At 43.7% G+C, this 22,260-nt stretch overlaps 1 protein-coding gene across 1 annotated transcript; it reads left to right on the top strand.

Annotated features, from left to right (window-relative positions):
* The first annotated feature begins 336 nt into the window (after positions 1–336).
* Positions 337–20,384, top strand: SLC19A2 (solute carrier family 19 member 2). Its single transcript, XM_026509420.4, has 6 exons — positions 337–747; positions 7,058–7,645; positions 14,382–14,604; positions 15,727–15,919; positions 16,287–16,428; positions 18,364–20,384. Exons 1-6 carry the CDS (start codon positions 544–546, stop codon positions 18,490–18,492), a joined length of 1,479 nt encoding a protein of 492 aa, XP_026365205.3. The 5' UTR covers positions 337–543; the 3' UTR covers positions 18,493–20,384.
* The last annotated feature ends 1,876 nt before the right edge of the window (positions 20,385–22,260 follow it).

The raw sequence follows: 22,260 nt of genomic DNA, 5'->3' as shown, positions 1-22,260 counted from the left end.
TGTGACCAGCGCGTTCCTTTCAGCGGGGACTAGGCCCTTAGGGAGGCACACCGAGGCGACCGCCAGCGGGGGCCGCGCGCGCTCCGCCTGACCAGCGCGCACTGCCGCGGCAAACGCGCCTTCCGAGCCAGAGTCCTCCATGTCTCCTTTCCCAAGCGCTGCAGGTCGGCGGACGTCAGCCGACTCGCGCTCAGCCCGCGCCGATTCGCATCTTCGGAGTCAGCGACCAATGGGAGAGAAGGCAAATTCTAAGCGTCCGCTGCGATTGGCTGCGCATCTGGGGGCGGTGGCGGGGCGGCCCCGGGGGGCGGGTCTCGCATGCGGGCTCGGGCAGTAACATGTGAGGCGTCCGCAGCAGGGGAAGACTGGAGGGCTGCCCGTGGAGGCGGCGGTGAGCCCCGTGCGACCTGGCGCCGCCGCGAAGGGCGCAGTTCGCGAGTCCAGGTTTCCCCGCCGCGGCACCGCTAGAGCCTCACTGCGGCTGGCGGAGGACGAGAGGGCGAGGAGAGGGGCCGGGCCGGGTCCCCGCCCTCCGCACCCCGAATGGATGTGCCCCGCCCGGTGTCCCGGGGGGCGGCGGCGGCGGCGGCCACGGTGCTCCTGCGCACGGCCCGCGTGCCCCGCGAGTGCTGGTTCCTGCCCACCGCGCTGCTGTGCGCCTACGGCTTCTTCGCCAGCCTCAGGCCGTCCGAGCCCTTCCTGACCCCCTACCTGCTGGGGCCCGACAAGAATCTGACCGAGAAGGAGGTAGGCGCGGCGGCGGGCCGGGGGCCCGCGCGGCAGAGAGCGGGCGCTGGGGAGGCGGTTCGAGAGAGGAGGAGCGAGGGGAAAAGGCGCTGGAGCCTCCGGACGCTTTCTGGGCAAAGAGCTCTGCCTTTTCGCAGTCGGAAGCCGGCTCGGTGCTGGCGCTGCGCTACTCTGCAGTTTTTCGGGAGTCCGTCGGATTTATGGGGCACGTCTTCTGTGAAGGGGGGCTCGGAACTCGCGGCGGGAGCTCCAGCACGGGTGTGCTTCAGGCGGTGTGCCGATGCTGCCGTCCTGCACCGTGCTCGCGTTGGTCGGGCAGTTCCAGCTGCGCGGCGGGAGGGGGCGCAGCGGGGATGTGGAGAAAAAAGTGAAAACAGCAAGTTGTACTTGGGGCACGGGGAAGGTTTAGTAAATGTTTGTTGATTGAAAGTTGGGAACCAAGTGCTAAGTAACCGATGCTTTTTGAAAGACTCTTCCCTCTCCCTGCTGCTCCCTCTTTTTTCCCCATCCCTTACTTTGTTTGCCTTCGACAGAATGGATGTACTCAAATAAGGACAGAACAGAACAACAAACAAAAATCCATCATCTTAATTTGTTTTATTAATTAGGTGAGGCTTTATTCAAGGACGTGCTGTGCTCTCTCATCCCCTACCTCCTGGGATAAAAGCAGATACTGAGATGGTATCACGTAATTGGCACTTAATTACAGTTTTTCTTGCATGGTGAATTGTTGGTTCACAGATGTTAGTTTTGCTTCTCCACTACAGGCGTGAAGGCCGAGGTCTGGTGTTCCTTTCTAGAACACTACAAAGGCTCAAAGCTGAGTGGGCACATAATAGCTGTTTTTTCCTATGCCTACCTTTCCTCCCATCCCTTCCCTCCCATTTAAACTTTACTCTTCTTCCTGTGGTTAGTAATCACCTCTTTAAGGAGCAACTCACTATCCCTGCATAACAGGTCAGAGCAGGATCGAATTACTCACAGTCCAGTCTGCTGTTGCTTTGCCCCTCCATTTTCAAAGACACTTAGCACAGAATTGAAAGTCAGTGTTGAATCCAAATTGGGGGCTGCATTTGAATTTCTTATGTTGTCTTACTTGAGCAAATATTATTGGCCTTTACCCAACTTCAGATCTTTTATTTCTCAGTCTTAAGGACCACCCCACAAAGGACTGTCACAGTTACTCGTTGCCTATTTGAATTTTAACACTGGTTACATTTTAACACTGGGGACAGGATGATTTTACAAGAAGAAAATTACTGCAGTAAATATGAGAGAGTGATTCTGGAGACAGCTGCTGACTGAGCTGCAGTCACTGAAGCAGAAATGATACTTCTTGAGCTACTTTCAATGAAAGTTTCATGGGAACTGCCATGTGATCTGCACAGTGAGTGCACCTTGCCTGAGAGAGGGGTACGTGGGGGAGAAACATGCTCCGAACGTTGATATTTGAAACCCGATCTGTTTTGTCATGTGCCCTGGGCAGAGGAGTTCCATGTCATGTGTCATCATGTGCCCTGTTTAATCGGAGAGCTTTCTAGGGTGAGTGAAATACGTTCAGTGGCATTGGAGTAAAAACAAGGGTGCTAGACCCGGTAAATATTTGCTGATTATGTAACAAACACATAGCACAATTTCCGTTATTGCAAATTGGAGGAGGAGGAGGGCAGAGTTTGGAAAGAAATCTAGTGGTCTAGAAAGGAGGTCGTTTGTCTAGGAGGACCTTGGACCTTGGCTGATACTGGTGTTCCTGCACAGTATGGCTCTGTTCACCCTCTCTCCAGAACCCTGGGTTTTTAAAATGTGTAATAACTGAAATAAATAGAACAACTTGTTCTCCTTCCTGACCTAATGCTTGCTTTCACCAGTGGACAGTTAATAAAAAATATTACATGATTTTTAGGCAAAGTGAATGTCAGGTCATGGTCAGTGATGTTTGTGTTGAAGTTTGTATTTACTTGTAGGACTTTAGAAGGGCCAACGTAGATCATCTTAAATGGAGCTGTTGTTAACCAAGTCCAAAGGCGGAAGAAGGAAAAGAAGGACAGAATTTCCTCTATCTTTGTACTCTCAAAGGATTTTTTCCCTTAGATTTCAGGAAAAATGTTTCCCTGTTTCAGGTACCACTTTCTACGTTTTTAGGGTTTTTTTTTAAGATTTTATTTACTTATTTGAGAGAGGGAGAGCACAAGCGGTATGTGGATGGGGAGGGGCAGAGGGAGAGGGCAGACTCCCACTGAGCAGCAAGCCCAGTGTGGGGCTCATCCCAGAACCCTGAGATCATGACCTGAGCCGAAGGCAGACGCTTAACCAACTGAACCACCCAGGTGCCCCCCCCACACACTTTCTAAGTTTTAAGCAGGTTAAAAATGGACTATGTTCTGATAGATGAAGCCAAACTTTTAATAAAATAGAGCTCTATATCTCCAACAGTTTTTTATTCTTTCATCTTTTTTAGCATGTGATTTGACAGACATTTACTACCTCTTTGATTTAAAAAAAAAAACCTGTCTGCCGATTCTGTCTGATATTCTGAGTCCTACAGAATTTGGCTCTTGACCTCCTTCACAGCCTTGTCTCCTGCTACGTCTTTCCTCTCCTTGCCGCCTTCCACGTGCCCTCATGCCATCCACATCAGTCTTGTCATAAATCCAGCATATCCACAGCCTCTCACCTACCAGTATGTACTTAAAGTTGTGATCTCTGCTTGGAATAAGCTTCCCGTACTATCTGTGGATATCTTTCTGTTAGCCTCTAACTTTCTCCGCCCTCAAGGTCCACCTCAAAGAAGTAACCCCATATTTCCTATCTCCCTTATCAACAACATATGAATATATATTGCTCATTAGGTTCAGAACTCCTGAAGAATTGAGGCTTTATTTTATTGTATTTTTTATTTTATTTTTTTGTAATCCACACAGCTTAAAGTGTTGTGCAAATAAGGGCTTATTAAGTAGTTTATTTGAAACTGGATTCTAACATAAAGTCTAAATCTGAATTACAGCTTAAAATGAACATCTGTTTTCTCTTGACTTTGGTATCTCAGAAGAAAGCACAAACAAGCTCTGATCCAAAGAGTGGTGAAAGGCACCTTATGATAAAACCAATTCCCTTTGCTCACATGGCAGATTTTAGCTGGATAAGCAGGTATTATCCAGAGTATGGACAATAAGAGTCTGTAATTTGTACATTTTTGCATGTGGGAAGTTTCCCTTCAGGATTAAAAGTATCTATTGAAGAAATATTTTTTGTTGTAACAGTTTGTCCGTGGGGGCATTGAAAGAGAAAGGATCTTCTTCGGGAGACCCAATGGCTAAGCTCTGGAGAATGCATAGTCTTTCTCTCTTCGTGACTGCCCTATAAAAGCACCTTAATACAGGTTGAAAAAGCTGCTGTGGGCATTAGAAGAGCCCCAGAACATCGTAGATGGTCAACAAAAGTTTCTGATTGGAGGAATGAGGCATTTTAGTGTGGTGGATTGAGACTATCAAGATTCTGACCCTCCCTCTGCCAATGCTAGCTGTGGTAACTTACTTTGGGTAACTTATTTAACCTTTCTGTAAGGCCGGGTTTCCTCAGTTTGTGAAATAGAGGTAATAAAAACATTCACCTCTTAGGGTTGTTGTTTGGATTAAATGAAGTAAGGTAGGTAAAGGCAATTAGCATAGTTTGTGGCACATCAGTAGATATTTGCTATTAAAATGCTGATAACACTGTGATAGGGACATTGATCTTGCGTTGATCTCTCGCATAGGAGAAAAGTCAGGTTTTTTAAATTTAGAATGAGTTAAAGAGAACCCATCTCTTCCCCCACCCCAGCCGCTTTAATTTTATTCCTACTTGGCATTGCAGGTCTGGCCATGTTACTTTTCCTCATCTTCGTTATCTTAATTGTGATTTTGTGTTTGAGTAGAATTAGACTCTTAAATATAAGCATGTTAAGTTGATAATTAGAAGGATGAGATTTATGTAATGAAAACCTTAGCAGTTAATCATCCGGGGACAGCCGTTACTGAAAGGTATAGAGCACACGTAGGTGTACAGACAGTATTGCTGGAGTGAAGAAGTCAAAGTCCTGAAGGGTATGGCGGGAACAAGAGAACGCGGGGTATCGAAGGAAGTGATCGAGAGTATTTTTAAAGGGCACGACGGCTAATGTTTGTGGTGTTGTGTTGGGAAAAACATGTTGGGGAAAATGTGATGGTGAAGAAACGGGTGGAGTCAGACGAGGCAGTCTCACACTTAAGAAAACTATAGGAGACTGTGGGTAAAACCAGAGGCAAAAAAGGAGTGGGGAGTTGTTAATGGAACACCACTGTGAAAAGTCACAGCTTTTATCTCAAAGTTATCTGTCCCCTTTGGTGGTGCTGGCCCAGTGCGTTTCGTTCCGCAGTTGCTGAAAGTTACACACTTTGGAATAAGAATCATTTCTACAGGTCATGAGTATTCTTTTTTTTTTTTTTAAAGATTTTATTTATTTATTTGACAGAGATAGAGACAGCTAGCGAGAGAGGGAACACGAGCAGGGGGAGTGGGAGAGGAAGAAGCAGGCTCCTAGCAGAGGACCCTGATGTGGGGCTCGATCCCATAACGCCGGGATCACGCCCTGAGCCGAAGGCAGACGCTTAACCGCTGTACCACCCAGGCGCCTCCATGATTATTCTTTTTACACCCGTATTCAGGAGCAAGAAATTTCCTGATCGAGTGGAGATTTCTAAATGATTTATACAAAACAAATTAGGCTAAAAAATTCATGAAGGTGAGACTATTAGACAAATTACTTTTGATATCTGGCCGGTCAAAAACAGAAATCAAGTTTGGAATATATTTCAGATTATGTTTTACTTTTGTAGTTGGGCTCTGCACCGGCAAAAGATTTTACAATAACTGTTTAGTTTAATGTTCTTCTAAACCCTGAACACAGCCCATTTTACGTTTGAGTGAACATGAGAGTTAAAAAGCAAGTCGCCCCCAGCCTTAGATTGTCAGAGTCTGGGATTAGATTGGTTCATAGCAAAGCCTTTAGCCTGTTACCAAGACTGCCTTTCAGAAGGCACTTAAAAATCTGGACCACTGATCTAGACTTTGAAATGATCATTTAAAAAACCAACTTATGTACATCCCCAGGACCTTGCTAGACACGGGTAGGTGTAAAAGAGGGGAGGGTCTCCTATAGTGATTGATATTAGAGGAATGGGGTTGGCAGGTCAGTTGATTTACTTCATTCGTATTGTCCCAGAGGGTCTGTTTCAGCTTCAGTCCTCAAGTCTTGACCTCTAAATTGACTGAGTGATCTGTGTGTATCCTCTCATTTAATCCTTGCAACAAGCAACCCTGTGCTGTAGGGGTTATGCCTCTTTTACTGGTAATGGAGACGAAGGCTAAAGGGAACTAAACAAAAAACTTGGTGATAATCACAGCAAATGATGGGGGTGAAATCCCAGTAGGGTCTGTGTGGCAGAAAGCTTATTTTAGAGATTACTTCTACTTTATTCCAATTTTAAAAATCCATTAACGAGAAAACAAAAACATCTATCCTTTTCATATTATAGACAAGCAGAAAGAAGGACATCAGAGTTGCCTATAATTCTGTCATCCACAGATAAGTATTCTGTCCAGACTAGGACAGAACTATCCTCTTTACCTCTTCCTCCAAGGCAGTAAAACTTAAAATCAGAGAAACCTAATCAAACGGTAGGGTCAAGTCTCCCTGTTCTGTGGCTAGAAGGAAGAATCGATGATGATTCCCAAACACTAACCTGTTTCCAAAGCAGTTATTGAGCAAGTACCCTCCACACAGCGAGCTGGCTGCTAGGCCGTGCGGGTCAGCGTCGGACGAGTCAGCCCTCAGGAGCCCACCCTTGAAGGCAGGGGTCCGCAGCTCTGGCTCAGACACGCATCTCCTGGGAGCTTGTTGGCTAGATATCTGCATTTTTTAAAGCTCCGTGGGAGACGAGCCACCGCGGTTAGAAGCAGTGCTGGGAGGGACCTGGGGGGACGGGCCCAGAGCAGTATCGGGGCAGCTCTGAGGGTTGCAGCACCAACACTGTCAGCTCTGGCCAAGTCTGCCAGGATGAGGACGGCTTCGAGCTAGGCCTTGATGAAGGGGGAGGATTTTAAGAAAAAAATGATGGGGTGAAAATGGGGAAGGATATTCCAAACAACTGTCAGAATTGTGGCTGCGATCTCTTTGGTTGATGAGGATGATTTATGAGAGGTATTGGTAGGTTGTTTTATAAGAATACATTGTTACGAATATTCCGGGTCCGTTGATATCACTAATGGGTTTTTCATTGTCTTTTTCCATCAGGTCTTCAATGAAATTTATCCAGTATGGACTTATTCTTACCTGGTGCTGCTGTTTCCTGTGTTCCTTGCCACAGACTACCTCCGTTACAAGCCTGTCGTCCTGCTGCAGGGACTCAGCCTTATCGTTACGTGGTTCATGCTGCTCTACGCCCAGGGACTGCTGGCCATTCAGTTCTTGGAATTCTTCTATGGCATCGCCACAGCCACTGAAATTGCCTATTACTCTTATATCTACAGCGTGGTGGACCTGAACATGTACCAGAAAGTCACAAGTTACTGTCGGAGTGCCACCTTGGTGGGCTTTACTGTGGGCTCTGTCCTGGGGCAAATCCTCGTCTCCGTGGCAGGCTGGTCCCTGTTCAGTCTGAATGTCGTCTCTCTTACGTGTGTTTCTGTGGCTTTTGCTGTGGCCTGGTTTCTGCCTATGCCGCAGAAGAGCCTTTTCTTTCACCACGTCCCTTCCACCTGCCAGAGAATGAAAGGCATCAAGGCACAAAATGGCGGCATTGGAACCCACACCTCAGCTTCTAACCACCTTCCTGGGTGGGAGGACATTGAGTCAAAAATCCCTCTAAATATGGAGGAGCCGGTAAGTTTAGCCTTAAACATCTCGTGGTTGCTAGAGCAGTGGCGACAAAGCAGACAGGAAACCCCCTCTTGCGAGACCTGGTACTCATCTGGATTCAGGTTTTTATTCTGAGTTGGTCCATTGGTTCAGTCATTCATTGAGTAGAGATAAGGTTGATTTATTTTAGGGATGACAAATATATTTTATCCTGGAGTGAATGGCCTGCAAAGCAGACTGTACAGCATTGTACTGCTTGTGTCAGAGATGTGTTGAGCCATGGTGGGAGCTGTGTCGTCTCCATCTTTATCCCCAGTACTCGGTGAAGCACTCAGAACAGTTTGCTAGATGAATAGATGAAATGACTCCAATAAATGATGAATATCTACTTCCAGTTTCTGAATGGAAACCCAAAGTTTCCTCTTCTGTGCTGGAAGTCATATCTGTATTTTCAAGTGACCCTTTCCCAGAGGGGGCTAGTAATGAATAATGCAGAGAAGATAATCACAAGAGGAAAATTCAAGATGATGATGGAATACATATTAAAATTGTGACTGTGAAATTGTCTCTTGGGTATGGCATCAGAATAATCCATCCCTACGTTCTGGCTAGCCAGGAAGATTAATTGCTTCCCCCAATCATTCACCCTTCTTTATAAAAGCTTTTTATCTTCCCAACAGGTTATAAGCTGTGAGGGGCAAGGTTCGTTCCAGCCATACTGAATTAGTCTCAGCTTTCTCATGGGACATGTTTGGAAATAACCTGTTAACATTCTCACTTTGTGGGTGGGCTCTGTCAGTCATAAAACCGAGCTCCATAAGCCTTGTAGACTGAATGAGAGTAGAGAACCCATGTGAGTGAAGTCTTTGGCTCCCCAACCTGGAATTAACTCAGTTTGTTTCTATGTGGCATCTAATTACTGTCCGATGCCTACCCCCGCTCTTCACTTGAGGTCACTAGTTGAAACTTAGGTCGTCATCCCAAAGAGCTTGAGCCTCGGTGACACTGGTCATGAAACTCAATTTGATTACTAGGGCACCTGTGGGCAGCATCCGTCAAAATACCCGGGATTAAGTAGGAATGCGATGCTGATTCCTTCATAGTTTGGTAAGTGATGTTGCCAAGTCCACAAAGGGTTAATGGAGGAGGGAGAGGGTTATAATCATCTGATCTTATGTAGTAGAAAAAAAGAATAAGGACCCTTTAAAAATTCTGTTTCAAATGTGTTAAAATGGCTGTAGGTAAAATTAATATGTACATATCTGTAATACCTATATAAATATATCTTAAATATTAACATTGGCCATACTTCTAAAGATGTGTATAGACCAGTACGTTTTAAACCATTTTGAACATGAGTAAGAAATGCGTTTTACACAGGAACAAGTTCCACTCGTAGGTGTGTACATATTTTCTGTATAACTGAAGCCAAGGTTTTACAGCACAATACTTTATTGATGCATTCCGTTCAGTTCATTTTTTTGATAAAAAATTTTGCAGTTTTATTTTACTTTTAATTTAAAATTAATGATTATGTAGTGTATTATTTGTTTCATTCATTTCATTTTTTACAATGCACATCACTGCCCACTGCATTGATTTTATTACCTATTAATGAGTTGTAACCTACCATTTAAAAACTTTGGCCTAGACCAGCTTGACATTTGTTGTTTATACATATGCAAAATGTCAGTACTTGACATGCTGAAGAATTACGAAATTTTAGAGTTGGAAGTGATTCTAATCACAGGCCGTAGGGACCATCAGAGTATCTTAAAGTTACAAGGGACTTTAGATGTGGTCAACCGTGTCATTTTCGAGATAAGGATTGGGAACAGGGATTAGCGACTTGTGCAGAATTGCACTGATAGACTCTGTAACATCATTAAAGAGCGTATATGAGATCCACTTTGATCTGTGCTTTGCTCCATAAAGGCTTTCACGGGGCGACAGCATGCTCAGAACCATCGTGTTGGTACATGGGGGTAAAAGGTAGAGTCAGTTCAGTTCCACCTTATCCTTGGCTCTGCTGCTGGTGTGGAGCAGGCGGTTAGGGCTGCTTGGCAGCTGTACTGGGCTGAAATAGTGCTGTGTCTCTTGACAAGCTTGCAGGAAAGTCAGCACAGGGAGACCGGGGATCACAGCGCCATTTTAAGTTGATAAAGCCCACAACTGAACTGTAAATCATAATTGTGCTAAATACAGTGAAGAAGAGTAGGTAGATGGGTGGGTGGTTTGATCTTGACTTTATGCAAAGGGAAGATGAAGTAGGAGTCAAAGTGACAGCCCTGTCCACAAGTAACCTTACAGTATTGGTGAGTTCTCAGAATGAGCCTGTGCTGTGGGGCAGTGTGTCAACATTCCAGCATAGCCAGTGATTCTCTTTCCTAAATAGGAAACAGGATTCATTCTGTGCTTGGCCCATAGTTGGACCTGATTTAAATCGCTGAGCTGTTAGAAATGGTGTAAATTAAGCCACTTCTTTAGCACAGGGCCTGACACATAATAAACAATACGTGTTAACGCAGCTATACTTTTGTTTGTAGACTGATATCCTTACCATGAATAGGTTTGTGTGTGTGTGTGTTGGAGCTCTACGAAACACTGACAGTAGCAGCAGTAATGTTTCCACGTTGTACTCAATGGTTTCCAGCAGCACACAGTAGTGGGTTTTGGAGAAGGTCAAACCAGGGTCTGGTACTTACCAGCAAGGTGATCTTGGGCAAGTTGCTTCATTCTTTGAAACTTAATTGCTTTCCTCATTCTTCTTTCGACCTCACAGGGTTATTTCAGGTGTTAAATGTAGAGGTCATGGAAGGCTCTCAAATGAGTATTCGTAGTAGGTAATCAATCTATATTCATTCCTGTTACCATCTTTGTCATTAGACACAAGTAATCAAGAACAGCTGTGTGCCTTCACTGTAAATCGTTATTGTGAGGCTGCAGATAATCTCTCACTTTGAGTTGGTTCCTCCTGGTCTTCTGAGTTTTATGAGAGGTGTCACTAGAATCTGGTACTAATTCCACCACTAATTCTTTAACCGAAGCTACTCTTAAAAGTAGAATGTTAAACCAGACGATCAGTGAACTTTCCTGAGCTCTAGAATACTGAGTTTTATGAGCTGACTGATCTGAAGATGTATTTTTCTTCAGATTGCCAGGCAGGACACGAACACCTTTTCCTTTCCTGTCCAGTCCCCCGTAGAGTTAGGAATTATATAGAAGTGGTTTAATTGCAGTCACCTTCCCTTGACTCAAATTTTCATACTTAAGGCATGAAACCCTACTTACCTTACCCATTGTATGTAGAAGAAAATCCAAAACTCGCATTGTGGCCTGTGAGACCCCATCCAGCCTGGCCTTACCTCCCGGCTGTGCTCCGCACGGCGCTGGCCAAACCACGGCAGGCGTAGTCCCACTTTGGAACTTCAGCCCGGAGGTTCTCAGTCAGGACTGCCCTTGATTCCGATTTTCGTGGCTGGTTCCTTTATGTCACTCAGGTATCAACTCAGGCATGAGCTTTTCAGAAAGCCTTTCAACACTCTTACTGTCCGTCCCCTTCTCTACCACAGTCCCTTGCCAGCCCATGACCCTGGTTCTTTTCTTCCTGCTGTCATTCCTACAGTAAGCTCTCGTGTGTGTGTTTATCGTCTGTCTCCCTTACCAAAATGTCAGTTTAATGAGGGCAGGGACTTTAATGCTGTATCCCCAGAATCTAGAACATCGCCAGACGTGCCGTGTGGGCACTCATATTTGTTGATTGTATCAATGAGTCATGATGGAGTACAAAGGAAACCAGCATTTATCGAGCACTTGCTACTCACTGAGAATAACACCCGTTTAGTTCTTCCAAAAGCCTGATGAAATAAACATTCATTTCCATTTTATAGTTAAAAGGCTTAGATTTAGAATTTTTTTCCATCTGCCTGTAGGCAAATGTGCTTCTGCTGTTCTTTTTTTTTTTTTTTTTTTTATCATCATTATCGCCCCAGCTCCCATTTATTTTGACCTGGGTACTGGACACTGTGCTAAGAATCTTAGATTCATTAGCTCGTTTAAGCCTTATGAGAACTCTGTGTGTAGGTATCCCTGCCCCTTGTACAGCTGAGGGAACGGAAGCTTCCATCAGATAACTTACCAAAGGCACATAGAAAATAGCACGGTCAAAATTCAAACCCAGATCTAGTTGACTTCAAAAACCACTGTATTAGAGACTTCTATTCCTTGGTGAAGAGAAATAATTTCTCGAGGGTTTGTTTTGTTTTTTTGTTTTTAGCACCACGTCAGAACCCTTTCTTGAAGTGAAATCCGAAACTAGATGCCCATTGTGATAAATGAGTAGGAGTTGAGTTTGGGGGGGGTGTGAGTAGGCGTAACTATGGAACATTGCTTGGTTCTCATTCCACTGAGATTATCCTCGCATTTGAGGGAGAAAATGGCCTTTATTTACTTAATTTCAACAGTCACTATAAATACAGTATATAGCTAATATAAATACAGTATATAGCTAATATAAATATATCATCTTAACAGGAAAAAATCGGATTTTATAAACAACATTCATACTTCCTTTTTTAATAAACAGTAAAAGAAAACTACATAAAAAGAAGTCAGAATCATCTGATCTGCTACCACCACAATAGTAAATTTCCACTATTAGTTTAGTGACCTTCCTAAACATCTTTTCATGTATTACATAGTATGTATTCACAGGTGTACGTTTTATAGCACATGAAATTACAGTGTTCATGGAGTTTTGTAACTGCATGGATTTTTTTGCCCCGTGGTATGTGATACGTATCTTCCTATGTCTTTTCATGTCAAAAGAGCTTTTAGAATCTAAAGAAATGAAATCGTAAAGGTGACAGTGGTGGGAGGTTTGTGTTGGGACAGTAGTCCCCCTTTCCCTCCAGGCTGGCCCCGAGCACAAAGCCAGAATTGTATAGAGACTTTGAAGGGACATAGTCTGCCTTTAGACCCTCCTTTTCTCCTTGTGGTCACAAACCATTCCCTCTGGGTATCTCCAGTCAGACCCCGGCCTGTAGATGTGTCTGAGTTGGGATGGAGGGGAGAGAGTGTGTAGCCATACGTGGTTGCACCCTTCCCTGTTACAGCTTCATGCCCTTGAACTTCGGATAAGTGTCCTCTCCCCTGAAACAGTAGCCAAAGACAGGTCAACTCTTAATAGGTTGTTAATACCCTGCTTTCTGGTTTAGGAATGAGGGCTCAGTGAGATACCAGGCCAAAACAAGAATGATTGTTTTGGGAGCAGAGTAAGTGCACAACAGGCTGGAGCCGGAGAGAGAGTGTTCTAGAAGCTTTTTATGTTTGGTGAGAACTTCACTGTTGCTAAATTGTAAACCTACCTCAACAGCACCTATGCTTCCTTGATCCATATTTTTTTTTCTGAAACCAAATGTACATTATTCGTTCCTATCGGTTACGGCTCACTCCGTGTGTTTTTACTGTGTTTCGGATAATGGAATATCAACAGCTGAGGAGACAACGATAGTCTCCTTTTCATCATGAAAATGTTGTTCGTAGCAAGAGTTAGTATTGGGATTGTGTCCTTCAAAAGCATTTAATAAAAGAAGCAAAGTTACGCTCGGAAATTTCCATCCTAGCCGTTGTTTTGGCTACAGACTAGTCTCCCTCTGTGCACAACAGGGCAGAGAAATGAGTGGTATTGCAAACCTGGCCTTGCAAACAGCCAACTGTACCTACTCAAAGGTTCTGGAGCTTCTGAGTGGCCTGCAAGCCGTGCTGTTTGAGATAGACTTTGGGAGACAATAAGATTTGAATAGAAAAATAATGAAGAACATTCTAGGCAAAGGAAATAAGAATAAAAGCATAGCAGAAGGTGCTGTTGGAGGCCAGTATAGGGTTATTAACTGGCCTAATCTCAATGCTGCCGTGCCTCAGGGAATAGGGAGGCCTGAAGAAAGGGAAATAGAGGGAGAATGGCCAGTCACTGGGGCAGTCAGAACACACACCAGGCTCCTCCACTATGAGCCTGCTTCTTCCTCTCCCACTCCCCCTGCTTGTGTTCCCTCTCTCGCTGGCTGTCTCTATCTCTGTCAAATAAATAAATAAAATCTTAAAAAAAAAAAAAAAAAAAGGGGGCGCCTGAGTGGCACAGCGGTTAAGCGTCTGCCTTCGGCTCAGGGCGTGATCCTGGCGTTACGGGATCGAGCCCCACATCAGGCTCCTCCGCTGTGAGCCTGCTTCTTCCTCTCCCACTCCCCGTGCTTGTGTTCCCTCTCTCGCTGGCTGTCTCTATCTCTGTCAAATAAATAAATAAAATCTTTAAAAAAAAAAAAAAAAAAAACACACACACACACAACATTTACTGATTAAGTTGGCCGTCTTAAATGGGTACGGCTCATGGCACCCCAAAACAATGACAGTAGTAACATCAAAGACTACTGATCACAGATCACCATAAAAAATATATACTGAAAAAGTTTGAAATATTGTGAGAATTACCAAACTGCGACACAAAGACACGAAGGGACAACTACCGCGGGAAACCTGGCTCTGATAGACTTGCTCGAAACGGTGGTGCACACACACTTGCAAAGTGCAGTAAGGGAAGCACAATACAATGAGCCACGCCCCTGGACCGCGTGTTTGCATGAAAACAAGCCGTTGGTTTTCACAAGGAAGAAGAAGAATTTCTGTCAAATAGAAAATGAAGTCTGTAACCGTTGTTTCCTGTGGGTGCCTGGTATTTGAGCTTTCTTCCCCTTCTCCTGTGTAGGAACCCGAGCCAGACCGTCTCCTTGTGCTGAAGGTCCTGTGGAATGACTTCTTGATGTGCTACTCCTCTCGCCCTCTGCTCTGCTGGTCTGTGTGGTGGGCCCTCTCCACCTGTGGCTACTTCCAGGTGGTGAACTACACACAGGGCCTGTGGGAGAAGGTCATGCCCTCTCGCACTGCTGCTATCTACAACGGCGGCGTGGAGGCCGTGTCCACCCTCCTGGGTGAGCGGGGCGGGGCGGGCGAGTCCTCCGGTGGTTAGCTCACCCCCAATCCGATTGCTGCTCCCCTCCTAAGTTTGAAGTGACCCCAAGGAATGATTTCTTTTGAGTTCCGATTTTGTAATTTAGGAAGAAATTTAGCAGTGCTCAAAGTCGTGGATGACCATGGTTAACAAACTTGAATTCTTTATATCCTTCAGGGAAACCTAATGTAATGATTTTCAAAATTGTCTTCTTATCCAGGTTTCCATTATCTGTATTTATTGGGTGCTTTTGTTGCTTGATGTGAAACTTTGAGTGGCAATACACAGTAGTTTATAGCAATAACTAATGTTGAGTGTTAATATGCAATAAATGCTATTCTAAGGACTTATGTATGTTAATTCAGTCCTCACAAAATGCCTGAGACAGGTGCAGTTAGTATCTCTATTTTACAGTTAAGGAAACACAGACAGGTGGATAACCTGCCCAACATCAGATAGCTGGTAAGTAGTAAAGGCAGAATTTGAACTCAGAGCCTGTGTCTTTGACCATTGTATTCTATCACCCTTTCTAATTTGTTGACCTACCTGTTAAGGTTTTTAGACGACATCCCATGATTTCTGTAAACACTTATAACTGTGCCTGGCACTTAGAAAGCACCCCGCACATTCTGTCATTATCAGCCTCATCATGTTGCCAAAGAGCAGAGATGCCCTTTTGCTGTCTTCTAGCTGGCTCCTCAGTTAGGAGATGATTGCTCCCGCGACGCTGAGCTGGAAGCACTGGCTATTTCTGACTCCTGCCTCGGCGCCAGCCTCGGTCGCTTTTCCCCAGCAGCATGCCCGGGTCTGTGTCCTCTTTTTGCATTCATTGCCAGCTGCTCTCATTCGATCTCTCGTCTCTCAGTGGCTCCATGTTCTTTATTCCACCAAGTCCAGAATTCTCTGCCCGACTTTCAAGGCCCTCCCTAATCTGAGCTACCCTGTGGTAGTATAGTGTAGTGTAATGTAATGTGCCCTATGGGTAGTGTAACGTAAGTGGCAAGGTTTTAAAATTTAATGATCTACGCTGAATTTGTAATTCATTAGAAGAGCATCTGTTTAGCAGAATAACTACATTGGTTTTCTCTGTTTCGTTTTGTAGGTGCTGTTGCCGTGTTTGCCGTGGGTTACATAAAAATATCCTGGTCGACGTGGGGGGAGATGACGCTGTGTCTGTTTTCCCTGCTCATTGCTGCCTCCGTGTATATCATGGACACCGTGAGCAACATCTGGGTGTGCTACACGTCCTACGTCGTCTTCAGAATCATCTACATGTTACTCATCACCATCGCAACGTATGTATTTTGAGTCAAAGAAGCATTCGGAAAAGTTGTGGCAGGATACACTTTTTTGGTTTCTTTACGAACACATGAAAATTTCTAGTTAAAAGAGGCAGCCAGGAGGAAGCATTGCATTGTATGTTTTTCTCCTGAGGAAGCACTTAGGTGAGGTTCATTTATTTCCTTGTTCGTAGATTCCTGCTCTGTTCAGATGTTTGTGTGAAGTTTACACCGCTTAGCAACAACATGGCTTTTCACCTGGTTGGGAAGGGAGATGACAGTAGAAAGAAGGGGCTGCTCTCCACAATTGAAGTAAAAATCATAACTAGCTCGGAAGTGATTCTTACCGATTCATTCTTCTTTTGCGGATTGGTTTTTTAAGTTTTCAGATTGCTGCTAACCTCAGCATGGAGCGCTACGCCCTGGTGTTTGGTGTGAACACCTTCATTGCTCTGGCCCTGCAGACACTGCTCACTCTCGTCGTGGTGGATTCCAGTGGCCTTGGCTTAGAAATTACCACTCAGGTAAGATTTCTCTCTCAACACTCAAGATGTTATCACTCGAGCAGGGTGACAAAGTGGAGCTTAAATCCGAACGGTGTAGACAGATATAAAATAAAAAGTAGAGGTGTTCCCTCCTTCCTTTAGTCAACCCCCATCCTTAGTTCTTTTCTCCCTGGAGGATGTTGGGACCGTCATCTTTTTGATGAGGACCTAGAACGTTTCTGAGTGTAACTAAACAGCCTGGTAGAGCCAAGAAGGAATGTTGGTTCCTTCTAGGCCGAGCTTTGCTGCTGCTTCCAGTATTTCCCTCCATTTTTAATCCCGTGCGTGGAACATGGTATCCTGTGTTTGAGAGGCCCTGCTTCATCGCACAGTTCCGTACGTCCCCTCCCTTCTTCAGCCAAGATACCACTCACCCAAATACCAGGGTAATGACTTGCCGTTGATGAATAGCGTGGAGATTCTTAACAAGTGACCCATCAAGGAAACAGCTGCACACACACCCAGAGACAGTATGGACACTTGGATTCGTTCAGGAAGTGTGTAGTTGTATACACCTTTGTGCGTTGTGAGTTCGTAGGTGGGGCTTGCTCTGTACTCTGGCAAAAGAAGCGATTGAATCAAAAAGTGCCTTTACCCCGCCCCATCCCAGCCCAGATGACTCCCTCCATACTTAGATAATAGTTTTCTTACTACACAAAGGCCCAGCATGTTAGTGGTAATTAACTTTGTTTTTGCCAAACAGATCTAACAGAGATGATGATAATAGTAGGTGACGTGTACTTTCTACGTGCCAGGTACTCCGTATAGAGTTTTGCAGGGTGGTTGTCAGGATTGGACATTGAGAGAATGAGTCCGAGAGATGTTACGTAATGTTAAGTTGTCATTTAAGGTTGCATGGTCAGTAATAATGTAGCAAAGCTGGGATTTAAACCAGCTTCTAACTCTAAAGCCTAATCATCCCTCACTGGATCCTGCTGCCTCAGAAAGGAGGCCGGGGCGAGCAGAGGAGTGGGAGCTTAATACTTTGTGTGTTTCCCAATTACTACCAGCAGTGAAAACCTTGAGGACACCTCTCAAGGTTTAGGTGCTTAGATTTGGAATGGAGGGTGGGAGAGAAACTAAGTGCTTGTCATCTTGCTATAGAAATTCTCAGATTGTGTAGGCTATGCTGAAACTCTTTAACTGCCATTATTGATAACAGGTTTCCTATAGGAAAATGTACCCAAATTTTAAAGAACCTGGCTCGAAGACTTAGAGTGGCACCCGTACTGCACTCATGAGCCAGCTGATAGTTATTTCATAAGTTCTTTTAAGAAGATGATGATGATGATGTGGATAAACTATATAGTCACATTAAAATACTAGCCTAGAGAAGGTCGTATGAAAAGTAAATCCCGGAATGGAATATAGTTGACTTTCTACTGCCCTCTGCTGGGGAAGAACAGAAGTTCTTTCTCTGCAGAATTGGGCCTGCTGGTCATGCTCAACCTACCAGCTGGGGGGGTAGAGACTATGATTCCGTTGTAACAACAGCAGCAACAAAAATAAAAGCAGTGGTATTAACAGCCTTAGCGTTGTGTGCTAATAAATACTTACGTACATGGTCTCATCCCGTCCCAGCAACCCTGTAGACTAGGGACTAGTGTGAATTCTATTTTGTGAGTGAAGTCAAAGCTCAGAGATGAGGTGTTTCAGCCAGGGTCACACAGCTAGGAAGGCGTGGAGTCAGGAGCAGCACGGAGGCCGTCAGGCTGTAGTCCCACCGTGCTGTGCTACCCCATTTTATTGTCCACGCCTGGCAGGTTGTGTAAGCACACAGTGTTTCGTAAAGGCTTACTAAGAAACAACGTATGCAATTATTGGGGATATCCTAGGATATGTTCACATATATAAAAGAAAACATCTCCTCTTCCAATTGATAACTGTCCGTTTCTTCCTTCCCATCCCCGTTAGTTCCTGATCTACGCTGGTTATTTTGCACTCATCGCTGTGGTTTTCCTGGCTAATGGTACAGTTAGTATTATGAAGAAATACAGAAAGCAAGAAGATGCAGAAGCGAGTTCTCAAGGAACCACGTCATAACACGCTGCTGCGGAGCTGCTTCTTAGAGCACAAACTCTCCATAGCACCTGTGCCTCGATGTAGTTAACGGTTTAATATGTAGACGTATATTTACGAATGTGCTTTTTAAGGCTTCGAAGCAGCCAACTGACTGTACCATGTGTTCCTAGAGTAACAGTACTGTTTAGATGAGCCAGAGGTGAAGTTTATCTCGTGGATTATTTATGAAAGCTAATTTAAGGATTACTTTCTTTTGATTCAAAAGTGAACTTAATTTTGAAAACCAAGTAATCAGAGCACTCGAGCACCCCATGGCGTTTATACTTGATAGCAGGTGAGTTCGGTGTTGCGTAGGTCAAGTTACTTCTCTGTCTGATCAGCCAGAGGCTTGGCCCGGTGGGACCAGGCTTCCCGGGGGCCGCGGGATATTACAGGTCAGAAGAGAAATAGGTTCCCACAGCACCTGCCTCTGTTCAGCTGAATTCTTATTTCTGTGTTACTCGCGTGCACTTGTGTTTCTACAGATGAAAGTTGTTCTCATCACTGGCAATATTTGCTCTGGTTTGGTGTTTTGTCGTATTAGGAATGTGTCATTTCTAATTTTATTTTTTAAAAATTCATTGTATGAATGTTCTGTTTCCATCTTGACAATTTTGTGTTTGTGTACATTGTCTTTAGAAATACACTTTGGCATTATTCGTATGCTTCCCAGAGAAGCTCATTTAGTTAGAAAATAAGGCAAGTTTTGAGGCCTGCTAATAATCTAAATGAAGAGACCTGATCAGAAGATTTAAGGTATGATTGCCTGTCTTTTGGTCTTCAGTAGGAAGGACTTTTAATACTATGATGAAGAGTTAATATGTGGGCTAAAGATACAACTAGCCCATTTTGTATTCGCATTCCCTTTTATTTCCAAAATAAAATGAAAAGTCTTCTTTTTTAATATCGTCATCCCTGTTTATAGCATTTATATTATTTATCCTTCTTATCCAAGATACAGGTGTCATTAGGAGTTAGATTTGTTCGATTATTATAAGGCCTTTTCACAAACTGAGCCTCTTTTTAATGATTTCAGTGCGACAGGAACTAGGATAGACTTGATTCCTGCATTTTGTACATCAAATCTGCCTTTGTTTCTAAGGGTGGATCGTCTTGGAATATCTGCTTAAAATAATAATTGCTAGCGATTTCATTTCCAAGGAAAAATGTTATTATGTGCATATCGAATTCTGTAATTAGTCAACCGAGTGGCTGCTAGTGTATGTGAGACATGAAAACCATTTTAAAGCCAACTTTGTTGCCTTATCTTGAAAAAAAATCTAGGTTAACTTATTTAGAAAAACACAGGTAAGCAGTGTGAATAATAGTATCAAGATTCCAAAGTTGACGTGTTCATTTAGTATAAGCGGGAACTCTAGAAGTAAATGAATGAAGGTAAGTAGAGGCCATTTTCCATTCACTTTCCTTTCTCATCAAGGGCAAGAGCAGAAGGGAAGCAAGGGAAGGGGAAGTGAGGTCATAAAAGGACAGCCTCTAATTTATATTGCATCTTTTGATTTGCTATGTAGGGAATTGTTTATTCAGAAACAGGTAGAAAAGTGGTGTTCGAGGGATTTTATTTAATTTTTTTAAATGAAATGCACTGTGGTACAATCAAATTATCCATGTTACCAAAGCAATATTTCCCTGGAATTTAATTCACAGTGTGTGGTACACAACTGGAGCCTTTACTTATTTAAGACAATAATAAGTTCATATCCTGGTGTGTGACCATATTTATAGAATGCTGAGCCCAACTTGCAAGTTGTACCGGATGCAATTTTGCAAAGAAGTGAAAATAATTTGTTGTACTTTTTATTCAATTCTGTGTGGATTATAAAATTATTTTTATTAAATAAATATTTTACATTATATTTTTCCTTTTAATCGCAATTATTTTAAATTTGTTTTTTAATTCAGTAGGAGCTTTCGGTTATATATTTAAACCTTTTAATAATTTCTTCTGGGACAAATTTCATATCAAGTCTTCCCTCACCTGACCTTCCTTCCAAGGTTAAACAACCTTGTCATCCTGTGACTTCTTCCCATTGCTTTGTGATCCCTACCTTTGACTCTTCCCCTTTATTTCTGTCATTTTCCCTGTTATTTTTAGCACCAAACTGCACTGTTTTATTTTTCTTGGTCTTCATCTTGGGACCTCTTGTCTCTTTTTAAAGCATTCTTCCATTTAGAAGCCAAAAAGACCCACATTCCCTTCAGTGTTAACTGAATTTTACAAATAAAGGAAACTCAGTCAAATCAAGGGCTCAAGGTACCATCTTGTTTTGAAACTTCATAGCCACTTTGTTCTAGCTCAAAATATTCTGATATCTAAGGAAGCATCTTCTTGCCATCAGCTGAGAATGACTTGTTCATTACGTCCCAGATACCAAATCACTTGTTTCTCACGGTATGCAAAGGAATACCTTCCCTTTTAATACCTATTCCAAAACCTTTCATTAAGGCATTTCATTGATGATCACCAAAGACTCATTTTTCATGCCAAAATTCTTTTAAAGATAAAGTTTTCTGTCCCTATAGTTATCCCCTGTATCTTAATGCCTTTCAGACTGTAAGCCTTCTGAACAGGGGGGCCATGTCTTATTTTTGTCTTTTGTTGTAAAACACATCCTAGTGCCATATGAGTATTAAATTACATAAAGGATATATAACATATTCAGTACCTGCCAGTATAAATAACTAAATGTTATTACTTTTTTTAAAAATAAAGATTATTTATTTATTTGACAGAGTGAACACAAGCAGGGGGAGGGCCTAGCAGGGACCCGATGCGGGCCGAACCCAGGGTCCCGGGATCATGACCTGAGCGGAAGGCAGACCCCCAGTGGACTGAGCCACGAAGGCACCCTGTCATTACTTTTTTAAAGATTTATTTGTTTATTTTAGAGAGTGCAAGTGGGGATTGGGGCAGAGAGGGAGACAGACAAGCAGACTCGTCGCTGAGCAGGGAGCCCAATTCAGGGCTCCATCTCAGGACCCTGCAGTGGTGACCTGAGCCAAAACCAAGAGCGGGACCCTCAACCAGCTGTGCCACCCAGGCATCCCTACCATTGCTTTTTTAAAAGTACCTTCACATGAAATGTTAAGATTAAAACGCCTGTCGATGACCTGCATTCCATGGGGACGGTTTATTCAAGGCATTCTGCTCCAAATGGTAGAGATGGGATACCCATTTGTTCTACTTATTAGGACATCCTCCTTGTAATTAGTACCTTGCCTTTGAGTCGTAACATGTTCTAGTTTGGCAACGGCATTTGTGAACATCCGCTCCTTTGATTCTGGAAAAGGATCTTGTAGTAGTACTAACTACGTTTTCAATAAGTAATGTTGATGACAGTAGAAGGGAGTTCAAGATGCAAGGTTTGCCGCTCAGAGCTCGGCTGTGTCAGCAAAGTCACTGTGCTTCAGCTTTCTCATGGGTGAGTGGGGTTAACACCGACCTGACAGGGTTGTTGTGAAGAAATGAAAGAACATAGGGGCACCTGGGTGGCTCAGTGGGTTAAGCATCTGCCTTCAGCTCAGGTCATGATCCCAGGGTCCTGGGATCTAGTCCCATGTTGGGCTCCTTGCTCAGCAGGCAGCCTGCTGCTTTTGCCTGCCTCTCCCTGCTTGTGCTGTCTCTCTCTCTCTCTCTGTCAAATAAATGAATAAAATCTTCAAAAAAGAAAAGAAAGAACATCTATGAAAGCACCTGTCACATTGGAGACAGAGTAGGGGACTGAGAAATCA

This window comes from Ursus arctos, unplaced genomic scaffold (genome assembly GCF_023065955.2).
Source record: "Ursus arctos isolate Adak ecotype North America unplaced genomic scaffold, UrsArc2.0 scaffold_2, whole genome shotgun sequence".
NCBI lineage: Eukaryota > Metazoa > Chordata > Mammalia > Carnivora > Ursidae > Ursus > Ursus arctos.
Note: the sequence above shows the minus strand (reverse complement) of the source record. Positions and strands in the feature narration are given on the sequence as shown.

What these genes read in the sequence shown, in the direction of transcription:
- SLC19A2 (XM_026509420.4), top strand. Translation starts at nt 544, where the DNA reads ATGGATGTGCCCCGCCCGGTGTCCCGGGGGGCGGCGGCGGCGGCGGCC. An exon ending in CTCTAAATATGGAGGAGCCG is followed by an intron (nt 7,646 to 14,381) that starts GTAAGTTTAGCC and finishes TCTCCTGTGTAG; the next exon opens with GAACCCGAGCCAGACCGTCT. An exon ending in TTACTCATCACCATCGCAAC is followed by an intron (nt 15,920 to 16,286) that starts GTATGTATTTTG and finishes TGGTTTTTTAAG; the next exon opens with TTTTCAGATTGCTGCTAACC.